Source organism: Mytilus galloprovincialis, chromosome 1 (assembly GCF_965363235.1).
Source record: "Mytilus galloprovincialis chromosome 1, xbMytGall1.hap1.1, whole genome shotgun sequence".
Lineage (NCBI taxonomy): Eukaryota > Metazoa > Mollusca > Bivalvia > Mytilida > Mytilidae > Mytilus > Mytilus galloprovincialis.
The window spans coordinates 46,761,595-46,788,972 of NC_134838.1; the positions used below are offsets into that span (position 1 = coordinate 46,761,595).

The 27,378-nt window shown below is 31.4% G+C and overlaps 1 protein-coding gene across 1 annotated transcript; it reads left to right on the forward strand.

The window, feature by feature from the left end:
• LOC143076047 (inter-alpha-trypsin inhibitor heavy chain H5-like) lies at positions 1-26,858 on the forward strand. Its single transcript, XM_076251677.1, has 12 exons — positions 1-342; positions 3,665-3,822; positions 4,925-5,038; positions 12,779-13,011; positions 16,672-16,817; positions 17,445-17,730; positions 19,251-19,924; positions 21,342-21,429; positions 22,859-22,936; positions 24,427-24,537; positions 25,467-25,814; positions 26,496-26,858. The coding sequence occupies exons 1-12, from the start codon at positions 256-258 to the stop codon at positions 26,744-26,746; spliced, it is 2,574 nt and encodes an 857-aa protein (XP_076107792.1). The 5' UTR covers positions 1-255; the 3' UTR covers positions 26,747-26,858.
• Positions 26,859-27,378: the final 520 nt, after the last annotated feature.

Consider the following 27,378-nt stretch of genomic DNA (forward strand, 5'->3'; position numbering starts at 1 on the left):
TTACATATTAATTTTTCACAAAACATATGGAACTACTGTATTCCATATTGTCTTACGCATGTACTCTTTTTGCAATCTCGATAGTGAAATGGTGCAACCTGTTTACAAGGAATCTGACATCACTGTTGCTAACTTCAATTAGCTTATCGTTGTTAAATGATAATTCTCGCTGTATTGTGCTGACAATTTATCATATGTCATTATGTTTTCACAAGTAGAAAAAACATTTGAATAAGAGATACAAATTTGGACGAGATGAAGTTAGATATAAATTACATTTTTATTCCCTTGATATTTGTATGGACATTGTCGTTCTGTTGTGCAACTAAGGAAACTGACCAGGTAAATCATACTATTTATCTTTATAATTTGTTTGTTTCATTTTCATTCCCGTAGTATAGGAGTGAATGTTCCCTAACAAATGCATTTTTAAAAGGAAAATTGTTTTAAGCGCAGAATTGTTTTTTCATGTTCATAGTTCCCTAAGGGTGACAGCGGAGTTGAAATAAAGTCACTTTAGACTTTTTCCGACCCGAAGCATACCCCTTGTCAAATTCTTACCGTGACCGTACTTGTGCATTCCAACTTTGGGATAAAAAATTGGACGTTACATTAGATGCCGCGTACACGGACGTCCATGGTCTAACATCTGTATACAGTGTCATTTTCAGTGTCCGGTAGTGACCTGTTGCCATGCAAAATTTCTGTTCGTATCAAATGTTTCCCTCATTTACGTCCCGTACTACCTCTTTTACATGTTCTACCTATTGTGAGCGTTGTTGTTCGCTATGGAGATTCCGTATATCGTCAGATTATCGGACTTCCAATGGGGTCTAACTGTGCACCACTTATTGCGGACCTCTTCTGTATTGTTATGAATTAAAAGTTATGACTAAAATCAGTAAAGACCCCTCGAAACAACATCTGATTCAAAAATTTAATAACACGTTTAGATATTTTGATTATATATTGGCTCTCAATAACGTCGACTTCATTAAGTACATTAAAGAGATATATCCTGCTGAACTGACTTTAAATAAAGCTAAAACTAACAATGGACACTGCCCTTTCCTGGATCTGATATCTATATCTTTAACGAGAAGCATAATACCAAAATTTATGATAAAAGATAAAACATTGTTTAGATGGTTGCGATCCCTTGTCACCATCTTATGGTGTTTATTTATCTCAACTTGTTCGATTCGCTCGTGTATGTAACAACGTATTTCAACGAAAGAAATCTTTGCATAATTGAAAAATTATCATACCAGGGTTTTCAATATCACTAGCTAGTCAAAACATTTACTAAATTTTATCATGGGTACAAGGACATCATTCTTAAACATATACCAAAATGCAGACACCCTATACGTTCAGGTATTTCACATCCAATATTATATGGTAATATTCTTTACAAAACACAAAAATGTCGGCATTCACCTCAAAAGCTAATATAACCTATAAACAGACTTATTCGGAAAGGATATAGTTACGATACTGTTGTCAAGTCATTAATAATTTCATATATTGGTATTGCTTTTGATTTACTCCTGGGGTATTTGCATCATAAATAAACACGTTTACTCTCAAACCAGTTGTTGGCATGATACGGGTAATGTTCTTCTCTGCTAGTAGTCCTTTGTTCATTTGTGTATTATTGTCATTTTGTTTGCTTTTGTTTGTTACCTTTTCAGACATTGGACTCGGACTTCCTTTGAACTGAGTGTTACTGGTCTTATTGATATGTGTTTCTTTATTCTACATTTTTGCGCCTGTGCCAAGTCAGGAGCCTTTGGCCTTTGTAAGTGTGTGTGTGTGTGTGTGTGTGTGTGAGGTTTTTTTTTTTATATAGTTCATTAATATGTTTTGGAGTTAAGTGTGAAGTCCATTGTCACTGAACTAGTACACAATTTCATTTAGGGCCAGCTCTATATAAAGACTACCTCTAGGTGCGAAATTTTCTTGCTGCGTTGAAGACTCATTGGTGGCCTTCAACTGTTGTCTGTTCTTTGGTCGAGTTGTTGTCTCTTTGATATATTCAAAGAAAACATTTTCATTATTTATATCAATGCAATTAATTTATTCTTTTAACAATATTGAATCGTTCAATATGAACAATAGCAACATGAATACTTTAAAATAATGTGTCATTGTAGGTACTACCATGTTCTTTAGAAAAGTCTTCTTGGTTTTTCATTTTTTGTTTTCCCATAAACAAGGCAGTTGCATTGGTTATATCGTGTGAATTGTTTCATATATTGTTATGTCAGACGTTTTTTTAAGCGCTTGTCCATATTTTTACAGTAATTTTAATTGACTTTACTTTATATTTACCTTAAATAATATACAACGTATTTATACTCAAAATCAACTAACCAATTGATGATTAAATGATACTAAAATAGAAAAACTGGCAAAAAAATTATTAATCTGCATATAAGATTGATAGATCATCATTACTTGCAACAATCAACATTGACCGCCTCCCCAAATAACAAAAAACAAAAAACAAAAAACAATTGCCTCGTGATTTAAATTTTACGCTAACGAAAAAATTCCCGCAATGTGGTCATTAAATTGTACAATTCACATCAACTTACAATGTTAAGACTTTTAGCAAATACACCTAATTTCATAACTTGTGAACGTTTGATATATATTTTTTTATTATTCATGAATGAAGGTTTTATGCCTAACCTAAAACTGATGAAATTAATGATAGATATCATCTCGTTCAAGGATAAGTTACGATAAAATGTACTTATTTTTAAATGTTTTACTTTAGTGTTATAATGCGTTATTATCAGAACTTATCATATCTGTTAGATCTTTGAAGATTTCGCGGATTTCAAATTATTTCTAATAAGAATTATCAAAAACTAATTATTGCACTGATTCCGTTATATTCCAGTTATCTATAAACCTAATTCGATACCGTTTATAACACCTACATCTGTAATTCAAAAAAGATTTCGGTTAAACTCGATTTTTTATATTTTCATTTTTTATAATTTGCTTATTCATAAGCACTTCTGAACATGAAGAACAATTACATTCAATTCAATTTGTTAATACAAAATAATAGAAGATGTTCATGTAGACATACATCATGTGTACATGTGTTACGTAGTACCTCATATACTACTGTTGCTGTTATGAGAATTACAGAATACTACATGAAAAACAAGATTTCGAAACTCGGAAGGATAAGGAAAGTTAATCTAACGTTTCACAACTGGTTTCATACAATTTTACGGAAAGAGAATTTATAAATGAAAAGATTAAACATTTGTTTTTCTTTTGACTTCATCCTTTTGATTTTGAAATATCTCTTAACCCACACTTACAATATCTAAATTAGATTTCAAATATAGAGAATATACAACTTTATTTGAAAATCACTAATCACTTTAATGAATCCCTCATGCACAATACAGCACACTTTATATATAGACTTTTCAAAAATGGCATACCATTATTATAGAATTCTGGATAACTTTTCTCGTGTACCCCGTAGATTAACAACATATTGAAAGATAATCAACGTTTTATTCCTTAATTCACGTTATCCCGACATACATAGACAATTCACTGTTGTATTGTTAAAGATTCCATGAAAAGAATGGGCTAAACAATAAAAACAAATTGCAATTTATTTCTTCAGATCTTCATCATCACCAGATTGGATATTATTACAGATGTACGATATAGGTTTTCGGAAACAATATATACTCTGACAGTGTTTAATCCTAGCCATGACAACGAGACCTACATTGTTGATATACCGTTTCCAAAAGAGGCTTTTATTTCAAACTTTACACTGTAAGTACGTGTATACCTATTACGCACTACAAGCTATACAATGTAAGTAAGTGTATACCTATTACGCACTACAAGCTATACAATGTAAGAAACTGCATATACAAAACATAACGCAATTTATTTTCTTAAGCTCATTTTCGATTCAACAAAATGAAACATTATGCAATTATTCGCTAAAAGATAATATATCAGGAAATCAAACTTTTGTTTATCTTCTATATAAAACACATGGTGGTGGCACACAAACCCAGTTGTACCTTATTATAAACGTAAGTTATCTGAATAATTCTCAATCTAAACAAATTTAATATAATTTAAAGTTAAAACAATCATGTGAGACATTTTAAAGACGTCGTTTTTACAAAATAAAACTATTACGTTTTGATTGAACTGGCAAACAAAAACTCAGTAACATATCAAGATTCTTTCCAACAGCACCACGAACACGGTGGGATATGTATACATTTGGGTTAAGATTAATCGATTATTGTTGTTTAAGTAGTCTTTGCCATAAGGTAGTGGACTTATTACCCCATCCCTACATTATGGCCCGCCAAGTAAACTAACATTGGAATATCTTGATGTGTCCCGTAGTTGTCTAAATAACTGCAAATGTTTTTTTGCGGTAATTCATGACAATAGTTGATAGATGTCCTTGTCTGATAATATAGTTTATTAAGTCTTTATACACTTATAACAAATTTTTTTATAAGAAATCAGTTTTGTTTTCGTCAGTGAAGAGATATTGATATAGTTAATATCTTTTAAAAAAACAACCTACTAGCTGTTAATACTAACTCTTAATTTTAGACCCCTTTGAGGAATGAAGAACTGTTGGTCACTTTAACAGTAGTTCAAGCGTTGTTTGGTTATATTACTTTTGATTTGTCATGAGCGTGTTTGAAATTGTTTCATGAATCAACGCAACACGTTCTTTCTGTTCCATAATGTTCGTTCAATTTAATCTTTAATTTTAAAGAATGATATCAAGATTATTGTTTTATATTGACCGTTGAAGAGTTGTTTTAAAACACAAAAGAAATATCTTCCTTAAGGTTAACAAGTATCCCTATCTAATAATCTTATAGTTTGTTTCTTGTAGAGAAGTTGGTGACGAGATATTACTAAGTAGTATTATAGGAAAAGACAGTAAGGATATTGGTACAATTTCCTGGAACACATCAGAAAGCGAGGAACTCACGGAGAGCATGTCAGAGTAAGTGATTGAAGACATCAACAGCAGTTTTATACAATGTAATGTCGAACTATGAGCTACAGTTTAAGACACACATAATACAATTGTGTACACATTTGTCCTCTAAACATTCTATTACCACTTTCACAAATTATTGTATGAATTACGACTTCATTTTAGACTTCATTTAAAAAATGAAATGAACAAGAAAAACCCCGATTCGAAACTATATAACCGGTAACTGAAAATTAGGGAGATCTTATTGGTCTTCCGTTGTATAAGCTGTTTCTTCTGAACATTGCACAAAAAAATTTTAAGTCTAATAACAAAAACTGACCTCCAAGAAAAAAAAATTGTTTTATCTCCTGATTAAACAAACTACTGAAGATTTGTTTTATCAGCTTTTTTATGAACGCCGTAAAAGGTTTGGCTGACCGTTATGAATTATCTTTGTCGCAAATGACCACTGACATACAGTGGAGATCAGTTCTAACCTCTCATAAATTCTGTCAGAATCTGTCAGGAGAACTGTTCTAGAACAGTATGTAGAACTGTCAGCCTGACACCTTTTAGTCAGTTCTAGGTTAGAACTGTTCTAGCTAGAACTGATTTGGTCAGTTCTACCTAGAACTGATTTGGACAGTTCTAGCTAGAACTGATCCTGACAGTTCTACCCTAGAACGGTTTTAGACAGTTCTAGCTAGAACTGACCAAATATTTGGTCAGTTCTACTTCTAGAACAGTTCTACGGTTAGAATTGATTTCAAATTCTACGGCTAGAATTGATTTATAAATTCTACGGCTAAAATTGATTTATAAATTCTACGGCTAGAATTGATTTATAAGTTTTAAGAAATATTTGTCTAAATATAAAGGCTTCGGCAAAATAGCGATTAATATTATATAGAGTTTTGCTATTTTGCCGGTTTTATTTAAGATTTAGAATCGGCAAGAGAACATATTTAACCCCGCCATATTCTGTATGTATGTCAGTGCCTGTTCCAAGTCAGGAGCCCGTAATTCAGTGATTTTCTTTTGTTGATGTGTAGTATAAAATATTTGTTTTTCTTTCATTTTTTGTACATAAATTAGGCCGTTAACTAGTATTATGGGGGGGGGGAGGGTTATTATTTGAATTGTTTTACATTTTTTATTCTGGGAGTCAGGATGGCTCGTTATCACACAACAAAATTATCCTCATTAACCAAATGTAATATCTGTTTGCGAGTAGTTTTCATACCTCGGACGGACCTGTTTAACAAAAATCTTTTGACCACATCAATCTAAACTGATCATTGCTGACTTTATTTGCTCTTCAGTCTTTCTGCAAATCTATATACTAGTAGCTGCACAGTACTTAAGTTTTAATTTGAGGTCAAGAGGGACTGTACTATACAAGTTACAGCAATATTGGAAAGGCACTGGCTACGGTTACATGGAAATGTAACAATAATAAAAATATTATTGTTACATTGGAGACTAAATGCCGGAATGCATGGTTGGGTAAGGACCTGTTTAATTACGAATGTAACAATAATTATTGAGGCTACGGTTACATTGCGTTATTGTTACATGAAAAAAGCAATGTACGATGGGACTAGTAATATATGTACTAAATAATAAAAGTTGAGGACATTTTATATTACATACATTTATAACATACAATTTATTTACTGTAATTTTTTTTTATTTTAATACCATGACAATTTCTACAAATCCAGTAAGTTGTTTTTAAAGTCCGACACATTTTTGATGAACGAAATTACGTCCTCCACGGATACGTGTACATACATAATTTCTTAGTATTTAAGTTACAGTTAGCAAACTTTGCTTTTGATTATCAATTTGCGTCAAGTTATAAAGCTGTATGAAATGTATGTCTTGATATTGTTTCAGTTTCGTTTAAAACGCATCCCAAGTTTTATTTTTTTCACCATAAACAAAATTGGTCCAAAGTATAATGACAATAATAAGAGTAGGTGTGCAGTTAAATACTTTACAAAAAGTGAAACCATTGAACTATATTTTTCGCCTTTGATAGTCACACTCCTAATCTTGACCATCAATCAAAACCATTAATACGTAATAAAACTATTCAAGTTGTACACCATTTGTTGAATAATAATATTTTATTATTCATCAGTATTAAATTACAAGTATTGTTTAGTACATATGAAAGAATGAAGCAATACAACTATAGAAGATTGAAGTTTAATCAATCTAGCGTACATTGCTGTTTTTCGTGTAACAATACCGTAATGTAACCGTAGCCTCAGTAATTATTGTTACATTTGTAATTAATCGGTTCCTCACCCAACTTTGCATTCCGGCAATTAGTCTCCAATGTAACAATAATAATATTTTTATTATTGTTACATTTCCATGTAACCGTAGCCAGTGCCTATTGGAAAACAATTTTGTTCGCATCAATTTATAGTGCCAGCATGCAGGGGTAGATCCAGCCATTTAAAAAAGGGGGGTTCCAACTATATGTTCAAATTCAAAAGCATTGATCGTCCAAAAAAAGGGGGTTCCAACTCCTGAACCCCCCCTTTGATCAGCCAATGAGCATGTCCTCTTTTTATTCAAAATATTGAATCATAAACAAATATCAGTAGTTTTCATACTTCAGACTGAGTCGTATGATAAAATCTTTTGACCGCATCAACCGAATCTTACCATATTTGCTTTTTTTTTATGTAAATCTAAATAGCTGCGCAGTAATTCAGTTATAATTTTAGGTCAAGAGGGACTGTAGTATATAAATAACTACAATATTGGATTTGAGAGTGACAGCATTTCCTATTTTTATTCAAAATATCGCATCAGAAACAAATATCAGTCATGTCAGTAGTTTTCATACCTCAGACTGACAGTAACATGTAATCATGTAACAAAATTATTTGTCTGCATAAATCAAAACTGACCATATTTGACCGCATCAACCAAAACTGACCATATTTGCTATTTTTTATGTAACTCTTATAGTCGCATAGTAAATCTGTAATATTTTTATGTAAGGATGGATTGTAAAATCATGAAAATACAAATGATAGAAATATAGGAACACAATGCTACCTAATTTCATTTGCATCAATTTAGAATGCCAGAATGTCCTCTTTTTATTCAAAATATTGCATTGATCATAAACAAATATCAGTAGTTTTCATACCTCAGACTGACTGGTATAACAAAATAATTTGTCTGCATCAACCAAAACTGACCATATTTGCACTTTATTATGAACATGATGTGAATCTTAATAGCCGCAAAGTAAATCATGTATATTTTTATATCAGGATGGATTGTTTAATAAAAATGAAAGCAACTATTGGAAAATAAAATTATGCTCACATCAGTTTATAGTGCCAGCATGTCCTCTTTTTCATCAAAATTTTGAATCGTAAACTAATTTCAGTAGTTTTAATATCTCAGACTGACTCATGAATATAACAAAATTATTTGTCGCATCAACCAAAACTGACCATATTTGACAGCATCAACCAAAACTGACCATATTTGACCGCATCAACCAAAACTGACCATATTTGCTATTTTTTATGTAACTCTTATAGTCGCATAGTAAATCTGTAATATTTTTATGTAAGGATGGATTGTAAAATCATGAAAATACAAATGATAGAAATATGGGAACACAATGCTACCTAATTTCATTTGCATCAATTTAGAATGCCAGAATGTCCTCTTTTTATTCAAAATATTGCATCATAAACAAATATCAGTAGTTTTCATACCTCAGACTGACTGGTATAACAAAATAATTTGTCCGCATCAACCAAAACTGACCATATTAATTTTGTACTTTATTATGAACATGATGCGAATCTTAATAGCCGCAAAGTAAATCATGTATATTTTTATATCAGGATGGATCATTGTTTAATAAAAATGAAAGCAATATTGGAAAATAAAATTATGCTCATATCAGTTTATAGTGCCAGCATGTCCTCTTTTTCATCAAAATTTTGAATCGTAAACTAATTTCAGTAGTTTTAATATCTCAGACTGACTCATGAATATAACAAAATTATTTGTCGCATCAACCAAAACTGACCATATTTGACAGCATCAACCATACAAATAACTGACCATATGTGACAGCATCAACCAAAACTGACCATAATTACACTTTGTTATGAAAATCTTAATATATATATAGCCGCATATTAAATCACTTATAGTAATACATATACCGGTAATGATGGATTGTATAATTCAAATGACAGCAATATCAATGAATATTGGAACACATTGGCTACAAAAAATTTCCACATCAATTTAGAATATCAGCAAGTCCTCTTTTTATTCAAAATATTGAATTGTAAACAAATTTCAGTGGTTTCGATATATCAGACTGAGTGAGAGTTGTTTTAACAAAATTATTTGACCGCATCAACCAAAACTGAACTTATTTACACTTTATCATGTAAATATACATGTATATGGCCTCATTGTAAACATGGTAAACCAATTTTATTTCTATGTGAGGACGGATCGTATGATAAAAATGACACCAATTTTGAAACACAATACACCTTATTGCTAATCCTGGCTGACCCGGCCTCTTGAACTTTTGAAGCATACAACAATGACTTTTCTATTGTGGAGTCAGATATTTTGTTTTATGACGTCAAAATTTTACGGGAACCTTTGTGATATCCAGTAATGGCAGCCAAATTGCGACAAGGTGTATTTATACCATATCTAAGAATTTAGCGCGCCGTTATTTCCTCTCTGTATCCATAATAATGAATCGTCATTCAACATGCTAAAGTGACTTTTTAACATGTTTAAGTCAGTAGTTTGTGATGGTTTTTTTTTAAACAAAACTATTTAATGGCATCATCCAACACTCACATGACTGATTCATATACTTTATTTTAAAAATAAAATAAAAAGTACATGTATGGGAAGTTCTCTTCTTGGAATAGTATACTGTTAATATAGTTTGAAGAAGGCAAAGAAAAATGCATGATTTTGTTTGTAGCCGAACGTCCAGGGGCAAATGTTTCATTCATGTTCAGATCCAGTATATTTTTCTGAGTTCCAGACTCCCAGATATCATTTATTTATATAATCGTTATGGATAAGTTTGGCTAAGACGAGATGGTGCAAATGTATATATAGTTTTTTTTTACGTTACACAACACTTTTTTCATTAATATCCCATAATTCATCCACTGTACAATTTTCGTTTGAACATTTGTCAAAACAGAATTATAAATGAATGTAAATCCAAGGCAAACAAGGTAAATTACGATTAAAATTCCATGAATTAAATGTAGAGTTTTATTTAGGGGACTGTTAAAAACGGGGAACGAAGAAACGTAAACAATGATGTTTCCGTATGCAATCTTATAAAAATATCTCCGATGAGTTGGATAACCTTCTATTCACTTCGATATTTGTACATGTAACGTAATAAAAGTCGTTTGATCAGTAAAAAATATAGAAAATCTGCTATTTAATATATAGCAAAGTAGTTGGAAGTGATTTATTTCTTCTAAATTCTAAAGTTCCCTTACTGCAGTGACGTCATTTAGAACTGTTCTACAGTCCTGACTGATTAAGTCAGTTCTGCTGACAGTTCTACGGTTAGAAGTGATTTGGACAGTTCTACCTAGAACTGATCCTGACAGTTCTACCCTAGAACTGATCCTGGCAGTTCTACCTAGAACTGATTTAGTCAGTTCTACCTAGAACTGATTCTGACAGTTCTACTTAGAACAGTTCTAGGGTAGAACTGTTCTAGGTAGAACTGTTCTAGGACAGATTAGAACAGTTCTATGACAGAATATTCTGACAGTTCTAATGAGAGGTTAGAAGTGATCTCCACTGTATGTTGTGTCTTCTTATTGTAATCCCATTCAATAAACATGCAGGGTTTCCGGTGGCGCTAAAATATTAATTGTGGCGATTAAAATTCGTCATTGGCGAAAGAATTTGGCGAAAGAAATATATATATACATAACGATATATTTTCAACCATCTTGTTTGTTTACTTTTTTTTGGGTTTCTCGGACTTTAGCTGATCGGACAATAGTCGGAATTCACCTTGAACTCGTTAAGAGTTTGATAGAAAATCAATAATCAGCTGATTGCATTTCATCGACAACAAAGGACTAACTAATAAAGGTGTTGATTGTATTGTTTGACAAAATGATATGGCTAAACGGCGTCCGTCACAAATTACATACAGGATTTATTAACCACTTTGCAACGTCACGTGCTTGAAGCAAAATTTAGACGTCTCGGTCCTCTCCTTTTTTTAATGATAGTCTGGAAACGAAAACTGTTATCATAACGGAAAATGTTCAAAAGCAAGAAAAATCTCTGATTTAAAACTTTATCTTTTAACTTTAATATAGATAATTAATTTCAGTTGGTACCTTAAAGTCGTTTCAGTGACACACGTATTTTAAGCATAGTTTTACTTCTCAACTTAATCATTTACAATGGTCTAGTAAAGAAACTTTCGTTATGAAGAAATCTATTCAAAAGGTTTGGAAGATCTGGGAACAACCCCTCGAATATGGGTAACCCTTCAATGTAATGACTACACCTTAAATGACGGATCAATTTCTGTTGACAAAACTTTTGTTTTGTTGTAAAACCCTCTTCTTAGTACAAAAGGGTACATATTTTTATTTTGAAGAAACCTTCCCAAAGAACTGTACACCTTTCTGGTAGTATATGGTTGAAACATGTTTTTTTTTAAAAGTAGGTGGCACCATTCTTTTAAAGTTGTTCAAAATATAATAAATTTCTCAGTTTTAAGTTAAAAATAAAGTTCTTCTTTTTGAATGTAGATTTTTTAGTGTTTATTCATTACAATGTAGACTCTAAGATAAGTTTAAGAGAATATTCATAGACAACAATGGGGCAAACTCATCTTATTTACGGGGGGGGGGGGGGGTTCGGGTGGTGGTAAAAAAAGGAAAATTCAAACGAAAACTATATATTTGTTATTTGGCGAAAAAAATTATAAAGTGTCGAAAAATGAATTGTTTTGGCAAAGAGGTTGCGAAAAAAATAATTGACCCAGGAGAAACCCTCAACATGTGTAGTTATACTCGATTTTTCTATTACCAAATATGAATTACCGATATGATATATCTCTTTGTCAACAGTGACAATCTTAAATCTTATGATAACAAAATAAAGGTAACTAATTTTCCCGAATGTTTTCTTTTTCCGATTTTGAAATTTTGACTGAGTGTGTATTTGTATGGGGGATGCTGCATACATAGCAGTAGCCTCTGCCTTTGTCAAGACACCCGGGTTGCTGCTTTTCAAGTGCATGTCATTCCAATAGTTTTGTATGTTGCCTTGGTTCGTCTTCTTTATGTGGGTTAAACATCGGTAAACAACTGTTGCTTTTATTTAGCGCCATATTTTAACTTCAATGAACAAAACGCAGATGCAGACTGCGGAACAGGAACTTCGTACCATTTCGGAACACTGGATTGGACATGCATTATTAGATGAAGATCTTGAATTCCATTTCTGTGTCTGTGTAATGTTTTGCTATTGTTTTATGTATTGTTCTTTGTTTTTATTTTAACTATGGTGTTTTCTTGTTCTATTGGACTCAACATTTTTCAAATATCTTCTTGGTATCTGGTTTTGTCTATTCGATATTGTAAGTATATGTATACATTATGTTTATATAAAGCTGATTGTGAAATTTTCAACATTTTAATGTTCTTAAACAAATGAACCAATATTATTTTTTTTCAGCTTTTTGGACACAAATTCGTTTGTTTTTCCCGTTGATATCCCTCCTGAAGAAGACGTCACTATAACATTAACATACCAAGAGGTACTCCGACGACTTAAAGGCGTTTATAATATCCACATTTTTGTCGGTCATTGTGAAAACGGATACAATACAAATATCGAAGTGTCAATTAAAGAAACGAAACCTTTAGCAAAACTCGAGTTGTCTCCAATGTGGAAAAATGTACATCGAGGTACGTATTTTCTCGAACGATGTATGCAATAAATGTTAATTTTAGAACATTGAATAAACTGTTTATATGACTGATTTTAAAACAAGAAACCTTGTTTATTTTGTATTTTTAACACAAATCCTACATTATTAATTCTAAAAACCAAGACAAGGATTAAACATGTTTTCAACCAAAAATCTTGCTATCTATTTTCCAAAAAAGGACAAGGAAATACAGCTATATATTGTTATCGTTAACATATGTCATGTGCATTTGTATATGTATAATAATGACTTAAATGCACAAATCCTTATTCTCACAATTAACACTAAAAAAAAACCCGACAACCGTCCCTCCCAACAAAAAACAAGGTAAACACAGATAATTTGATACAGGAATGTTACGGTTTTAATTGATCGGATTAACTTTGACGTTGATAAATACATGTATATGATTCTGAACAAATCGTAATTCTGACGACTAAAGTAACTGCTATATTTGAACACATATATGACAAAAACTCATGGAAGACTTTCTGAAGTACATTGCAATCATTCCTAGCAGTTTTGTAAAGTGGGATTCAAGTTGTGTACAATCTTATTCTAATTGATTCTTCTACTGAATCGAATGTGATATTATATTTCTGAACTCGAATAATAGCCTTTCTTTTGAACACAAAATAGCCAATTGTGAGGATATAAGAAAAGTTTACCCCAAATTGGATTACGACCAACACAGAACTCAGATGAAACAAAAAACACAATGATAATAATAAGAAAAATAATTAATTGGTCGGACATAATGAAAATCGGCAATAAATAAGAACATTCAATATTTACACAGTTGGATTGTTGTCGAATCGCTACCTATTTTAAATGTGTTCTTTCATTTTTTATACAGCTTGTTCGATCTAGATTCTTTTGCTTTAGACGATCTTCATCGAAAAATGTTTCCTCACGTAATTGTTAATGTAATATTGACTATGTGATCAGGTCATTTATTATACTTTCACTTATTCAATATTCATTTTCCTGCAATCATACTTTAAAATCTAGCCAATTTTGTAGAATTGAAGTCAGATATGTCAAAGTAGACAACATCGTGATGAAAACGTATTTTAATAATTTAAATAATGAAGTTACCTTAACGATAAATGGCAAATGTAGACGGTATACATTATATAAGACTGTGTTCACCAGCCTATTTTTTCTAGTCTAAAACATCTTATCTTAATACTGTGGAAACGTCTTGAAGCAGCGTCAGTTTTTTAAAATGTTTTATTTTCTATTTTTTAACCAACATACTTCTGACTTCCGCAAGCATTTTGTAGATAAAAAACTTTTATAGTAAAGAATGTCCTTGATTTAGTTATTACCGCTTTGATTTGTTAACTTCATATGCAATATAAATTCTGTTTTATTTTATCTGTTCATTTGATTGACAGTTACAAGTTAAACAGAATCAATATTTGATACTTTAGATTTATGAGGCACGTGTTACGAATATAACTTAAACGAAAAAAAAAAACATAAAAAGGTGAAGAAAAATTGATACTACCCCATTTTTTAATTTGTTTTTACAAATTGTATATTAAATTCTGTAAGGTTTCTGTTTGTGTGGTCACGGACACCAATGTTTCTTATTGTTGGTTTAATCTGTAAAGGATCAAGAACATATAAAAAGTGAAATCACAAAAAAATACTTAACTCCGAGGAAAATTCAAAACGGAAAGTCCCTAATGAAATGGCAAAATTAAATGATAAAACACATCAAACGCATGGACAACAAATGTCATATTCCTGACTTGGTACAGGCATTTTAAAATGTAGAAAATGGTGGGTTTGAACCTGGTACCTCTCACTTGTATGACAGTCGCATCAGATTCCATTACATTTACAACGATGAAATGAACAAAACAGACACAACAGGCAAACTACTCAAAATATGGGTACAGCAGTTATCACTGTGTCACAACCTAAAAAACAAAAAATATTTAACAAAAACTCGCAAAGAGCATCAGAATCGAATACATATACCTACATTAAAATTGGTCTTCAATTTAATTGGTTTATAATCTTAAAGCTACAGTTTTATGTTTTTTATCGAATCACTAAGTAATTATATATTTTTGTATCGTACTTTTCAAACATTTAGTTCAGACGTTTTTACTTTAATAGGACCTGGCAAATTGTTTTTTTTTTCATAACTTAACACGAACGATTTGTAGCTTTTTTCGCTTCGGCTGTTGTTGAAGGCCATGTCTTTTCAAATAGTCTTCTTTGTTATTTTCAAATTCAAAAGGATACTTTTTCATTTACACATCTTTATTTCTTGTTATTAAAGAAAAGGTACAACAAGACTGTAAGTAGTTGGTTTGGTTTTGTCATGATTTAGTCAATCCAAAAAATACTAAATATATCTGTAGTATCAACTAGTGTTATTCAGATCATTAACAGCAGGGATAAGTATGTTGAAATTAAATATGCAATAAAAATAAGGAGAGTTTCTATTTACTTCAATAAAATGAAAGGCGGTATTTAATAAAACGATAACCTTGTGCAATAGTGATGCTATCAATGATATTAAGTTTGAAGAGTCTTTTGATGTTTTAAACTCCTTTACTGCATATAAAAATATAATGAATGTAAACGATTATTAAATACTGACTTGCTTGTCTTAATGGCACACTTTATTTATTTTTTTCTAAAGTGAAGAAAAATCAAAGACAGACAACAATATTTCTCTTTGTTTTGAAATCCCTTATTTTGCACTTTTATAAATTTGTCATGGCATTGCTTTGTAACTTTTCATCTCAAAATCATCAGATGGCGAATCAAGTACATTTGATATGGCATTACGTTTTAGAGTTATAATTGTACAATTGGCTAAGATCTCATAGATAACTAAACTAACACATCTAGGCATCTTATTTTTTAATAAAGTGCATCAAAGGAAATCGCGATAAACAGTTTAAAGATAATCAATTTTATTTCCAAAAATAATGATTTCATTGTCAGATCATAAACATACAAGTACGTATTTTGCTGTAATTAAAATGAAATATCATTTAATTCATTTACGAGATTTATCAAGCAAGTTTTAGGATGAAAAACAGCACGAAAGACATGTATTCTGCTGGTAATTTATCAAGACTAAATTTAGGTTCAAGAGATACACCTTTGTCTTTTTTACACTTCACATATCGAATTATTTTAAAGACCTTATAAATACCACTTGCAAACTGTTTTTTTTTTCTCTCGATAGAAAAACTTTTTTGGAGCAAAATTCGCTTAATCAGTTTTAGCCTATTCCATCTTACAATGCCAGTTACTTAAGCCATGCAGTCTGTTTTCATCAGGTGAATCATCATATATTGGAAATTCATGTGTTATTTTATTAATCTCATGTGTCCGAAATGCTTTTCTAAATAGACCTTCATTATGAACGCTCAAAGTCAAATATTTGAAAGCCAAACAAGTATAAGAACCGAAACCATTGAAGAGCTATATGACAAAAAGAACCTATACTATTAGCCACATCAATATAAGGCCAACTTTGAATGATGAGTTTCTTAAAGTATACATACCTAAATCGAATTATAAATAATTGTACACTATCTATAAAAGTCCTATATTCATATGGAGATCAGCTATTTGTTTGTTAATGCATTTTCTCTTGTAGACAACGGCAAAGACCTTCATCTGACAAGACCAAGTAACGAATCAGCAGTCATAAGATACAATGCGGTTTCGAATAAGATGAAGTGTCTAAATAAGTTACAAGTGCAATATGACGTAGAAAGAAGTCAGAATGCTGGAGAGATTCTTGTAACCTTTATGTGTTGCTTTTTTTTCTTCGAACATTACATATGTAACAATGAGAATAAATCTTGACTGAACTGAAATATCAATTTCTAGACAAATTCAAATCTGTTTTGCAAATATAGGTATCGCGAAACACTCGATTTCCAAGCATACAAATTACATTCCTATTGTATTTACATTACATTACGGGAAAAGTACTAAAATAATGTCGTTGCTACAGTACCGTCAATTATTAGGAGGAAGAAACAGAATAACATACCGTATTATTGCGGCATGGCAAAGCAATATATCAAAAATTGTAAGATAAATGGTAGTTTCACAAGATTTTTGAAGATTTGTCTTCACTAGGATGGTGTATAATTTGTATGCTAATTTTACTTCAAATGTATTGCACATATAACAATTCTTCTTTTAACACAAACAAAAAGAACAATGAGTTGTATTATTTATATGAATTACGTCTTACTGATAGAGATGCATATATGCCAGGAACAGAATAATTTCCTTTCTTCTGTTTTGATTCAAGCGCCACTGCTTACTTTTAAGTAGACGAAATGCGCGTCTGGCGTGCAAAATTATAAGCTTATTAACTTCGATGAGTAACTAAAATAGTATTTCAATATGTTTTAGATTGAAGATGGATTCTTTGTACATTTTCTTGCACCGACTGGTCTTCAAGCTATTCCAAAGGATATTGTGTTTGTTCTAGACACAAGCAAATCTATGACGGGTGAACCTATTGCGGAACTCCAGAACGCTATGGTTACTATATTGGGCAAACTTGCTTGGAAGGATATGTTCAACATCGTTGTCTTCGAGTCGTCATTTGGTATGTTTGAGAGCGAACTGCAAAAAGTAACCAATCGAAGTATTACTGATGCCAAAAATATGATTTATTTCATGACACCTGGTGGAGGTACGTACATAGTTATCTAATAATTTAATATTCCAGACGAGCGTTTCTTTTACATAAGACTCATCAGTGACGCTCATATCAAAATAGTTATAAAGTACAAAGTTGGAGAGCATTGGGGACCCACATTTCCGATAAAGTAATGTTAAATACGGTTAAGGTAATCGATACGTAAACTGTTCGTTATAACTTTGTAAGAATTTCGAACGCACAGCAATTGTTTGCACGAGAAAGATGATTTATTGTCTATCACACAATCAAAGTGATGTATTTACTCATTCACAATTTGGACATTAAACAACATTATTTTTTATGATATGTACATTATAAACTCTAAGATGTATAATTTCTCTGAAATGACGTTTCAAGCAAAAAGGAACATTGCTCATACATATTCCTATCAAATTCATGTGTCCAAAAGTACATCTATTATCATTAATTGGTGTATATTTACTGGATCTTTATTTCATCTCATAATATCTACATTAAGTGTTTAATTAATACCAGTGCCGTTTATTGAGGGAAAAAAATGATTTGTTAACCAATCTTTGACAAGGAACCAAAGAATATAACTATTTGCTCCGTGCACCTTATAAATCAACAGTATTTTTGCACTTTGTTCTTGCAGTCTGTGCATTTGCAGCAAATATTTGAAGTTAAACAATTACTAATTCTATTAATTAGAAAAAAATAGTTTATATTTTTTATATTATATTAGTTTAATATTTTATATTATTAAACATATTGTTAATGAATATTTGGTAATAACAGAAACTATTTAAGAACTATGCTATAATAAGTAATAAATATCGAATATACTAATATTACATGACCTATCTGATTTGAAATCCGCAAAATTTAACGTATATGGTGTTTGATATATTTTACGTTGATTAATATTGATTCCCTATAACTTCTGTCGCAGTTTAGTTTTACATTTGACGTTCAAATGAAAATATAATTATCATAAATATTGTCTTTTGTTGTTTGTAAATATAAGAAATGTAAAGAAATGATTTATCATATATTTAGTTGAAATTGCTTTTTGCACGCCAAGTGTGATTGATATTGTTATTTGCTTTCATTTCAAATAATTAAAATGAAATAAAAATCAACTCCATAATCACAAAAAAACAGAATTTGTTCGCGGTAATTGGTAACACAAGGTTTTTGTTTCTTTGGATTGTGTAATGAAATTAATTGTCAATTTATTTTCGTATTTCGATAATTTAAACGCACGAATTATTAACCAATGCAGTGAGTTGGAAGGTTTTAGCCGTTCTGACAAGTAGCCTTAAAATATTATTTTGCAAAACCGTTTAAACTGTTTACATCGACTCGAAAAATGGAATAAAGAAAAGTAGAAGCACTAAAGAACTGAACTACAAGGAAAAGTCCAATTGTTAATCATCTATCATATGTTTATATATACATTTTTTTAATTTTTTTTCCCTTAACTTAGTAAATCCCAAAATACTTAAATGTGTGTCGATGTATTTTGAAATTGGAATTCTTTATTTCAGGTACAAATATTCATGATGGTTTACTAGCAGGCATAAAGATTTTACATTCTATCAAAGTAGACGAAATCCGTTCACCAATTGTTATATTTCTAACCGATGGAAAGGCATCGACTGGTATTACAAACAGAAATCTAATAACAAAAAGAGTTAAAACCAGGAATGTTTTAGGAATTCCTATATTTTCCATTAGTTTAGGTAAAGGCGCAGATCAAAATCTGACGTCTAAGATAGCGTCTCAAAATTTTGGCTTTTCAAGACATATTTATAATGCAAGTACATCAAGTTCGGTCATAAATAGTGTGTACGACGATGTTGCTACTACATTAATGAAGCATATCAATATTGTATACATGGATAACGTTGTCAATGATCAAACAGTAACACAAACGAATTTCAAAACTTTATTCCAAAATTCCGAAATTGTGACGTCAGGAAAATTTCAAAACGAGACAACAAAATTTCTTAATTCTACAGTTGTTGGGCTTGGAGCTTCGGGACTGACCATTTTATCAAACGCAAGCGTCTCTATAATTGATGATGATGGACGTAAAAATACAATTGAGGCAATATGGAAGCATAGACGATTAAAAGAAGTGATGTCTTTACAAAAAGCTATGGATGACTCTAGAATGGTTAAAGCTTTAAAAGAAACACTGTTAACAATGTCTATTCAGGTACTGTTCGTTTTAATTTTGAAATGATCTGACAATAGTCGCAAAATTTAAGAAAATCATTATAATTAAACGTTTTCAGTTAAACTACTCATTAGGATTAGGAAATCGTAAAGGATATAAGTAAAGCCAAACATCACTTTAACGTGACTCTTAAGAAATAAGAATTAAAATACTATAATGATGATAAATAACAGTGCTGACTTTTAGCACAAATCACACTTACAAACAAAATCAATGCTTATATGACTTCAACAAACCTATGAGGATCATTTCATTTTATATTATTTGTGTGGTACTTTTAACTGTTTCATTCCCTGAATGCTGATAGTGTGTCTATCAAATATTGTCACATTTAAAACGATGAACACAGGTATACCATTATGATAATTTTTAATGAAGCAAACATGTTGTTTAAGAGTGTGTTGTATCAGACTGGAATGGAAAGAATCGACATATTTTGTACTGAACTATTCTTCAAATTTATGTTGTTTAACGTTACAATATCAAAATTAAAATGAATGTATTTTATGAAAGATATACGAAATTAAATGGTTCTAAACTAGTTATCTGGACAAATAGTCATGTGTGGAAGGAAGAATATATATCTTGCATGTTATTAAAATTGAGAATGGAAATGGGGAATGTGCCAAAGAGACAACAACCCGACCATAGAGCAGACAACAGCAGAAGGTCACCAACAGGTCTTCAATGCAACGAGAAATTCTCGCACCCGGAGGCGTCCTTCAGTTGGCCCCTAAACAAATATATACTGGTTCAGTGATAATGAACACCATACTAAACTCCAAATTGTACACAAGAAACTAAAAGTTAAAATGATACAAGACTAACAAAGGCCAGAGGCACCTGACTTGGGACAGGGGCAAAAATGCGGCGGGGTTAAACATGTTTGTGAGATCTCAACCCTCCCCCTATACCTCTAGCCAATGCAGAAAAGTAAACGCATAACAATACGCACATTAAAATACAGTTCAAGAGAAGTCCGAGTCTGATGTCAGAAGATGTAACCAAAGAAAATAAACAAAATGACAATAATACATAAATAACATCAGACTACTAGCAGTTAACTGACATGCCAGCTCCGGACCTCAATTAAACTGATTGAAAAATTATGTCTTCATAATATGAATATCAGGCACAATCCTCCCTGTGAGGGGTTTCGTATCATACCATCATAACATATATGAGAAGAACATAACCCGTGTCATGCCAACAACTGGTTTATTAAGAATAAATGTGTTTAGTTCCGATGCAAAGACCCTATTAGAATGTTTGTTGACAGTCAAGAAGATAGATTTGAATGTTGCTGATGATGGTAAATCTGAAAACGGACTTCGGACGCATGAAAGTGATAAGTGTTATATTCATTTGATTGCATTTGCTACTTTTCTATTTGTAGTATAAGTATGTTACACCACTTACTGCAGTCTTGATTGGAAGACACGGCAAATCAGACAGTAGTGGTGTCCTAGACAATGACGAAAGAGGTACTATACAAATTTTAAAACAAATTGAAACATTCTTATTGTGTTTATCTGTAGTACAAAATAATATCTTTGAAATATGAAATAAGGGTAGTACAATGATTTAATATTTACTTATTTTAGGCAGAGGGAATCCATTTTCATCATTTGAACAATTCAAGGTCCGTTTTGGTACACAATTTCTAGATAAAGACAGTCATCAATACACACACACACACACTATTCAAATTGAAAAGCGGCGTTACTCTTGTTTATTGTTGTTTGTGGTATTGTTTAGCTTAACTGTGTTGGTTTCTTGATCAAAGATCAAAGATCAAGTATTTGTAGATTTAAAACAATCACTGACTGATGTTTATCAAGAGATTACATAAAATAGAATTCTTAATCGTAGGTGATCTTGTTTTCAAACCCGGATGAAAGCCCCCAGACAGTAGTTTTAACATTTTTGTTTTATATAATTATTATTTCATTCAAAAAAGTGCAGTAAAGAATTTATATGTCCGCCGTATGAATGGAAATTATTCTATATTCTTTGTCTGTCTATTGTCCGATAAAAAAATAGCAAACAAATAATTCACAACCTTAACTGCCTTTAAATGAAGTCGTCTCAAATTTGTTTTTCTTTGTTAATATTATGTACTAAAGGAACACATAGTGATATACGAGATGCAACTCTTGGTATAAATTTCATATGCAAAGCATAGGATAGGCATTTCAGCTAAAGTTTTAAAGTTACATTTTAAATACAAAAGTCTTCACCAAAAGCGTTCTAGATCTGCATTACCAATACATACAATGTACCAACTAATACCAAATTGTATCTCTCCTCTCCTTTATGTATACGCAAATTTAGAATATCACTACAGCTTCCATTTTTGAGAAAACCCACGTACAGCTTTATCAAGATAGATCTGAACTTAACTGCTGTTTTCAACTTATATCATTTTAAACTATAAAAACTGACACAAAAAAAATTGGAAATCAAACCATGTTAGATTCAACTAGCGTCATTATATATCTACAATACTTGTCGGAATATGAGACTTAGATACAACATTAATCTTAATTGATGCTTTTCTGATGTGAAATTCATGGAATATGTCTTAAAAATTTAAAACCAAACATTCGCCTATTTGTAAAGATAGACTTTTTGTTTGATAGCCTACACAGTATAGGTAGAAAAAGACTCGCATGGTCACGTACGAAACCAAGCCTTTTAAAAACATATGTGTTGTAATGATCTATTTTGATCATTTACACCATGTTGAAGCAACTTACCGTGTATGTTTGATGTCGTTTTAATGTTTTAATGTCTCAGGTCAATGCATGCTGAATTGTAAAACATAATTTTGGAATACATACATTATCATATGACCTCAGATGTTACTCTTGAAATTTTTATAAGCATTGATTTTTTAAAAATATTTTACAGTTGTATATGCAGCAGCTCATAAACAAAGAGACCAATTAAAGGAAAAGCAGCCGAAACGAAGAGGTACCGAATTTTCAGGTGATTCTATAGGCTTTACTTTGGTGATAAAAGATGGCAACATAAGTATACAAAGATACTTTTTCTTGTCGTTTTTTTTTGGAAGTCGAGTAACACGAAATACATCATAGTCATTACAAAAAACGATATTAGAAAATGCACGAGGAAAACATAACTGTTGTAACAGTGCAAAAAATGTTTTACAAACAATATCAACCAACGGATCGAGTTACAACTGTTATATTCCTGACTGGGTACAGGCATTTTCAGAAGAACAAGTAAGTTAAACTGCTTTGATAGCTAGCTAAACTTCTCACTTTTATGACAGTTATTTATTGTAAGCGCAAACTAAACAAGCTGTATATGGGGTTGCTGATCACAAGAAAGCTATTTAACCAAGATTTCCAAATTATGAAGCTAAATTACAAAATGCATTTTCTTCGTTAATTGTATGGACGCTTTTTCGAGTAGGTTGAACGTTTTGGAATATCTGTTTCACAGATGATAGCGGACATTTTACTACTGTCGTAACTGTAATACCGCCAATTTTCACAATATAACCAACTACATAAGTTTTTTTACTGGTTTTGTACTCACATGATCATTATGACAGGTGCTCCATGTTGAGCATTATGACGCAAACAAACAAAATGTTGTACTTGATAGTAAATTGACTAAGAAGCCGATACAAATCTTGTTTGTATATTTGTAGTAGATAATATATACAGTATAATTTACCTTAGCTACTTCTTTCGTACTTTATTTGGCCTTTTTAAGATTTTTTATTCGAGCGTCACTGATGACTTTTTTGTAGACAAAACGTGCGTCTAGCGTTAATGAAAAATGTCCATTCTGGTATCTATGATAAGTTTATTACGTACTTTCTCGATGAGGTACACAGTAGATAATATATAGATACAAAGATAAACAAACTGAAAAATAACAATGTAAAATCTTCTTGAGTACGGAACTCCAAATATTAAATGGCATATAGCGGGATAAATAAATACTTATAAAAAAGAAAATGTGGTATGATTGCCAGATTAGTCTCGTCAAAAGACATCAATAAACAAAGATGATAGCCCATAGACATATAATCTAAAACTGTAAAATATATTAAAACAATACACAACTTCAGCACATAGAATTAATAGGTCATGACCAGTATTTTTTTGTGAAAAAGACACTGAATATTTATCTATTTGGTCTTGGAATGTTTACCCTGAAATCGATTGGAGGGTCTATTGGTAAAAACATTGACCGTGCCACGTAACTGTACATTTTAACAAAATAATTCTTCTTTAATATGAGCATATATATATCCAGGTTAATTCTATATTGTAAACTAGTTTTTCTAAGTAATGAACTTTAAAGGGCACAGTGGAGTATGCCGCTTCGAAGGTGTTTCCAATAGCTAAATTTAAATTTCCTTATTAAATACATGTATGACATTTTAAAAACTAATAATGACTTAACAGAACAATTTGCAATGTTTGTGTTCATGCTTTCAGCAAAAGGAGATCCACATTTCGAGTTTGGAATAGAGAGTATTGAATTTCCTTTTTGCTTTGATATAAAGTCCGATCCCGGTTCGATCGTAAGGATACTTCAAATTCCAAAAGGTAATATGTATCCAAAAGGTTTGATTTTTTATGTATGTTTTAATTTCTATCTCAAAACGCCTTTATTGGAAATTGCTGAGAAAAATAAAATTAACACTTGACTATTCCACTGTACATGATTGTTTTGTCAACTTTTCATTCACTTGAATGGACATGTATTTGCTAATGACAATTATAATATTGTGGATTTGGAATTAATACGAATATCTATAAATACTACTTTTGCACGCACATTGGTGTTGCTGTTGTCGTATTCGGTTTTTGTAAGAGAGATATTCCCTTTTATTTATATTAGAAAACATTTAGGGCTTCTTTTTGTTTTTGATGTGTTTCCTTGTTATTTTCCTCTTTTTTTCTTCACTTCAACATCGTCCGTCGTTTACATCTATGTGTATTTTGTTATTTCAAATTATAAATAAAGACTAAAGTGAGTATATTTTAAGTTAAATTGAAAATGTATTTAACGAGTTATGGCGGTGGGTTTTTTATGCCCCACCTACGATAGTAGAGGGGCATTATGTTTTCTGGTCTGTGCGTCCGTCCGTCCGTCTGTTCGTTTGTCCGTCTGTCCCGCTTCAGGTTAAAGTTTTTGGTCAAGGTAGTTTTTTGATAAAGTTAAAATCACATCAACTTGAAACTTAGTACACATGTTTCCTATGATATCACCTTTCTAATTTCAATTCCAAATTAAAGTTTTGACCCCAATTTCACGGTCCAATGACCAGGGAAAATGACAGTGCGAGTGGGGCATCCGTGTACTATGGCATAGTATTATTGTTTTGTATTTGCATTGGATGAATATAAAATGGTGAGTGATTAGAAGAGTTACGTTTTTTGTTGGTATTTTGTATATAAACTTTAATTAATAAAACTTGCCCTGATCGTGATAAAAGTAAACAATATTTTATAATATCTTTATTTTCAAACAGAAATGGTAGTAAACATAGGAATTATACCGGAAACTGAAGATTTCAGAGAAGATAAGATGTACATGTCTGATATATTTGTGTCAATACATGCCCATACCCTTCTAATGAATATCGATAGTGGAATAATATATAATGGACGCAAGTTTGATTGGCCACTGCTTAATTGCACAGAAACATCTTCAGAGAAACTTATAAAGTGTTGGAACAATAAAAGTAGCATGACTGGATTTCAGCTCAATCCTGAAGTTACATTACGAGTGAAAAGAGTACTACATATTGGAAAGAAATACTTTAATTTCTATATTGATAATTTTACCAAACTTTCCAAAAGAAGCTCGGGTCTATTAGGTAATTTATTTATCACACTACAAGAGTCGTTTTTTACGTCCCCTTCTCGATTTGATGGTCTCAAATAGTTCGCGTCTCCTATATTCACAAAATATATATTCACCAAATACGACACTTTGTGTTAAATTATCGGTAAGTATGAAACCAAGCACAAACCAGCCTGAATTGTTTGGGAAACCCGTGTACACTAATTACATACAAAATACTAAAAAACATAGAAATCTTTCAGGTACGCGCGCTATCACTATTCTGATTCTATTGTTGTTTTCTGATCATTCCCACTACGTTTTTTTTAAATGAGAATAAAAGCAATGGTCGTCCACACGATGCAAGTTGTTGTATAACAGTATATACAAAAAATCAGTATGCCCCCTACATAAATTATCTATACAACCGTTTAAACCCGAGTTTGCGAGAACAAAATTTTGGATAGAAAATCTTCTTCAGAATGTGATACATAAATAAAGAGAAACTTTTCTAAGGTCAAATCAAATCAAAGTGCTTGAACTAACTGATATGAATATACCATATAAAGTTCGGGATTTGAAAACACTAGAATCAATAGTAAAAAAAACAGTTTTAGTTAAAATTTGCAGAAACAGCTTAAAATTATCATATATGAGTGATTCTGTTTTAGTCGTCATTCCATCTTTGATACTTTGTTAACTGTTTATTTTGCAGGGGGAATTCTCCATGAAACAGTTTCAGTTCGAAAAGTAATAATGAGAAAAGGTAGAATAATTGGCAGCTTTACCAGCAGGTCTAATAGAACTAGACCAATCAAATACTTTTCGGGTAAACTGAAGTTAATGGAAAATTCAGAAACAAGACATCTTTGTTGGCATTTACACAAAAAGATATCTGGTATAACAGACTCGTCAAGCAAGTTTCAACTGCCAAGTTTGTTTCATTCGGATGTTTTACCAACTTAGCAGAGTGTGAGCTGTTGATATAAAACATTTAAATGAGAGATATAAATAAATGTATATATGGCAATTTTTGTAAATAAAATTTATTGCACTGTTTCATAACAATAAATCGTAAGTGTTGCTTCAATAAAATCAAAAAGATAAAGGACAGAATATTAATGACATGTGAAATCTACGGTATCAATTTTACAGCACTAGAGAAGCATTCTGTAGATTAATGTATCTTCAGTTATAATCTGACCGAAACAGTTGTTCATCCGAACTCAATACAAACGTGGAAGAGCTGATCGTACGAACAAACATCGTCCAACAGTTAGTTTGCTTTTCTTGATAGAGGGTTGCTAATCACAAGGAAGCTATTTAACCAAGAGTTCCAAATGGTGAAGTTGAAATCATCCCTTCGTAAATACGGACGCCATCACGAGTTGGTTGACCGTTATGGAATAACTGTTTTACAAATGATATCGGATATGTTCCTTACGTCGTAACTACAATCCCCTCCTCTTTCGTGAACGTGACCTACCGAATTAGACTATTTACCGGATTTGTAATAATATAACCAACACGACGGGTGTCACATGTGGAGCAGGTTATGCTTACCCTTCCGGAGCACCTGAGATCACCCCTAGTTTTTA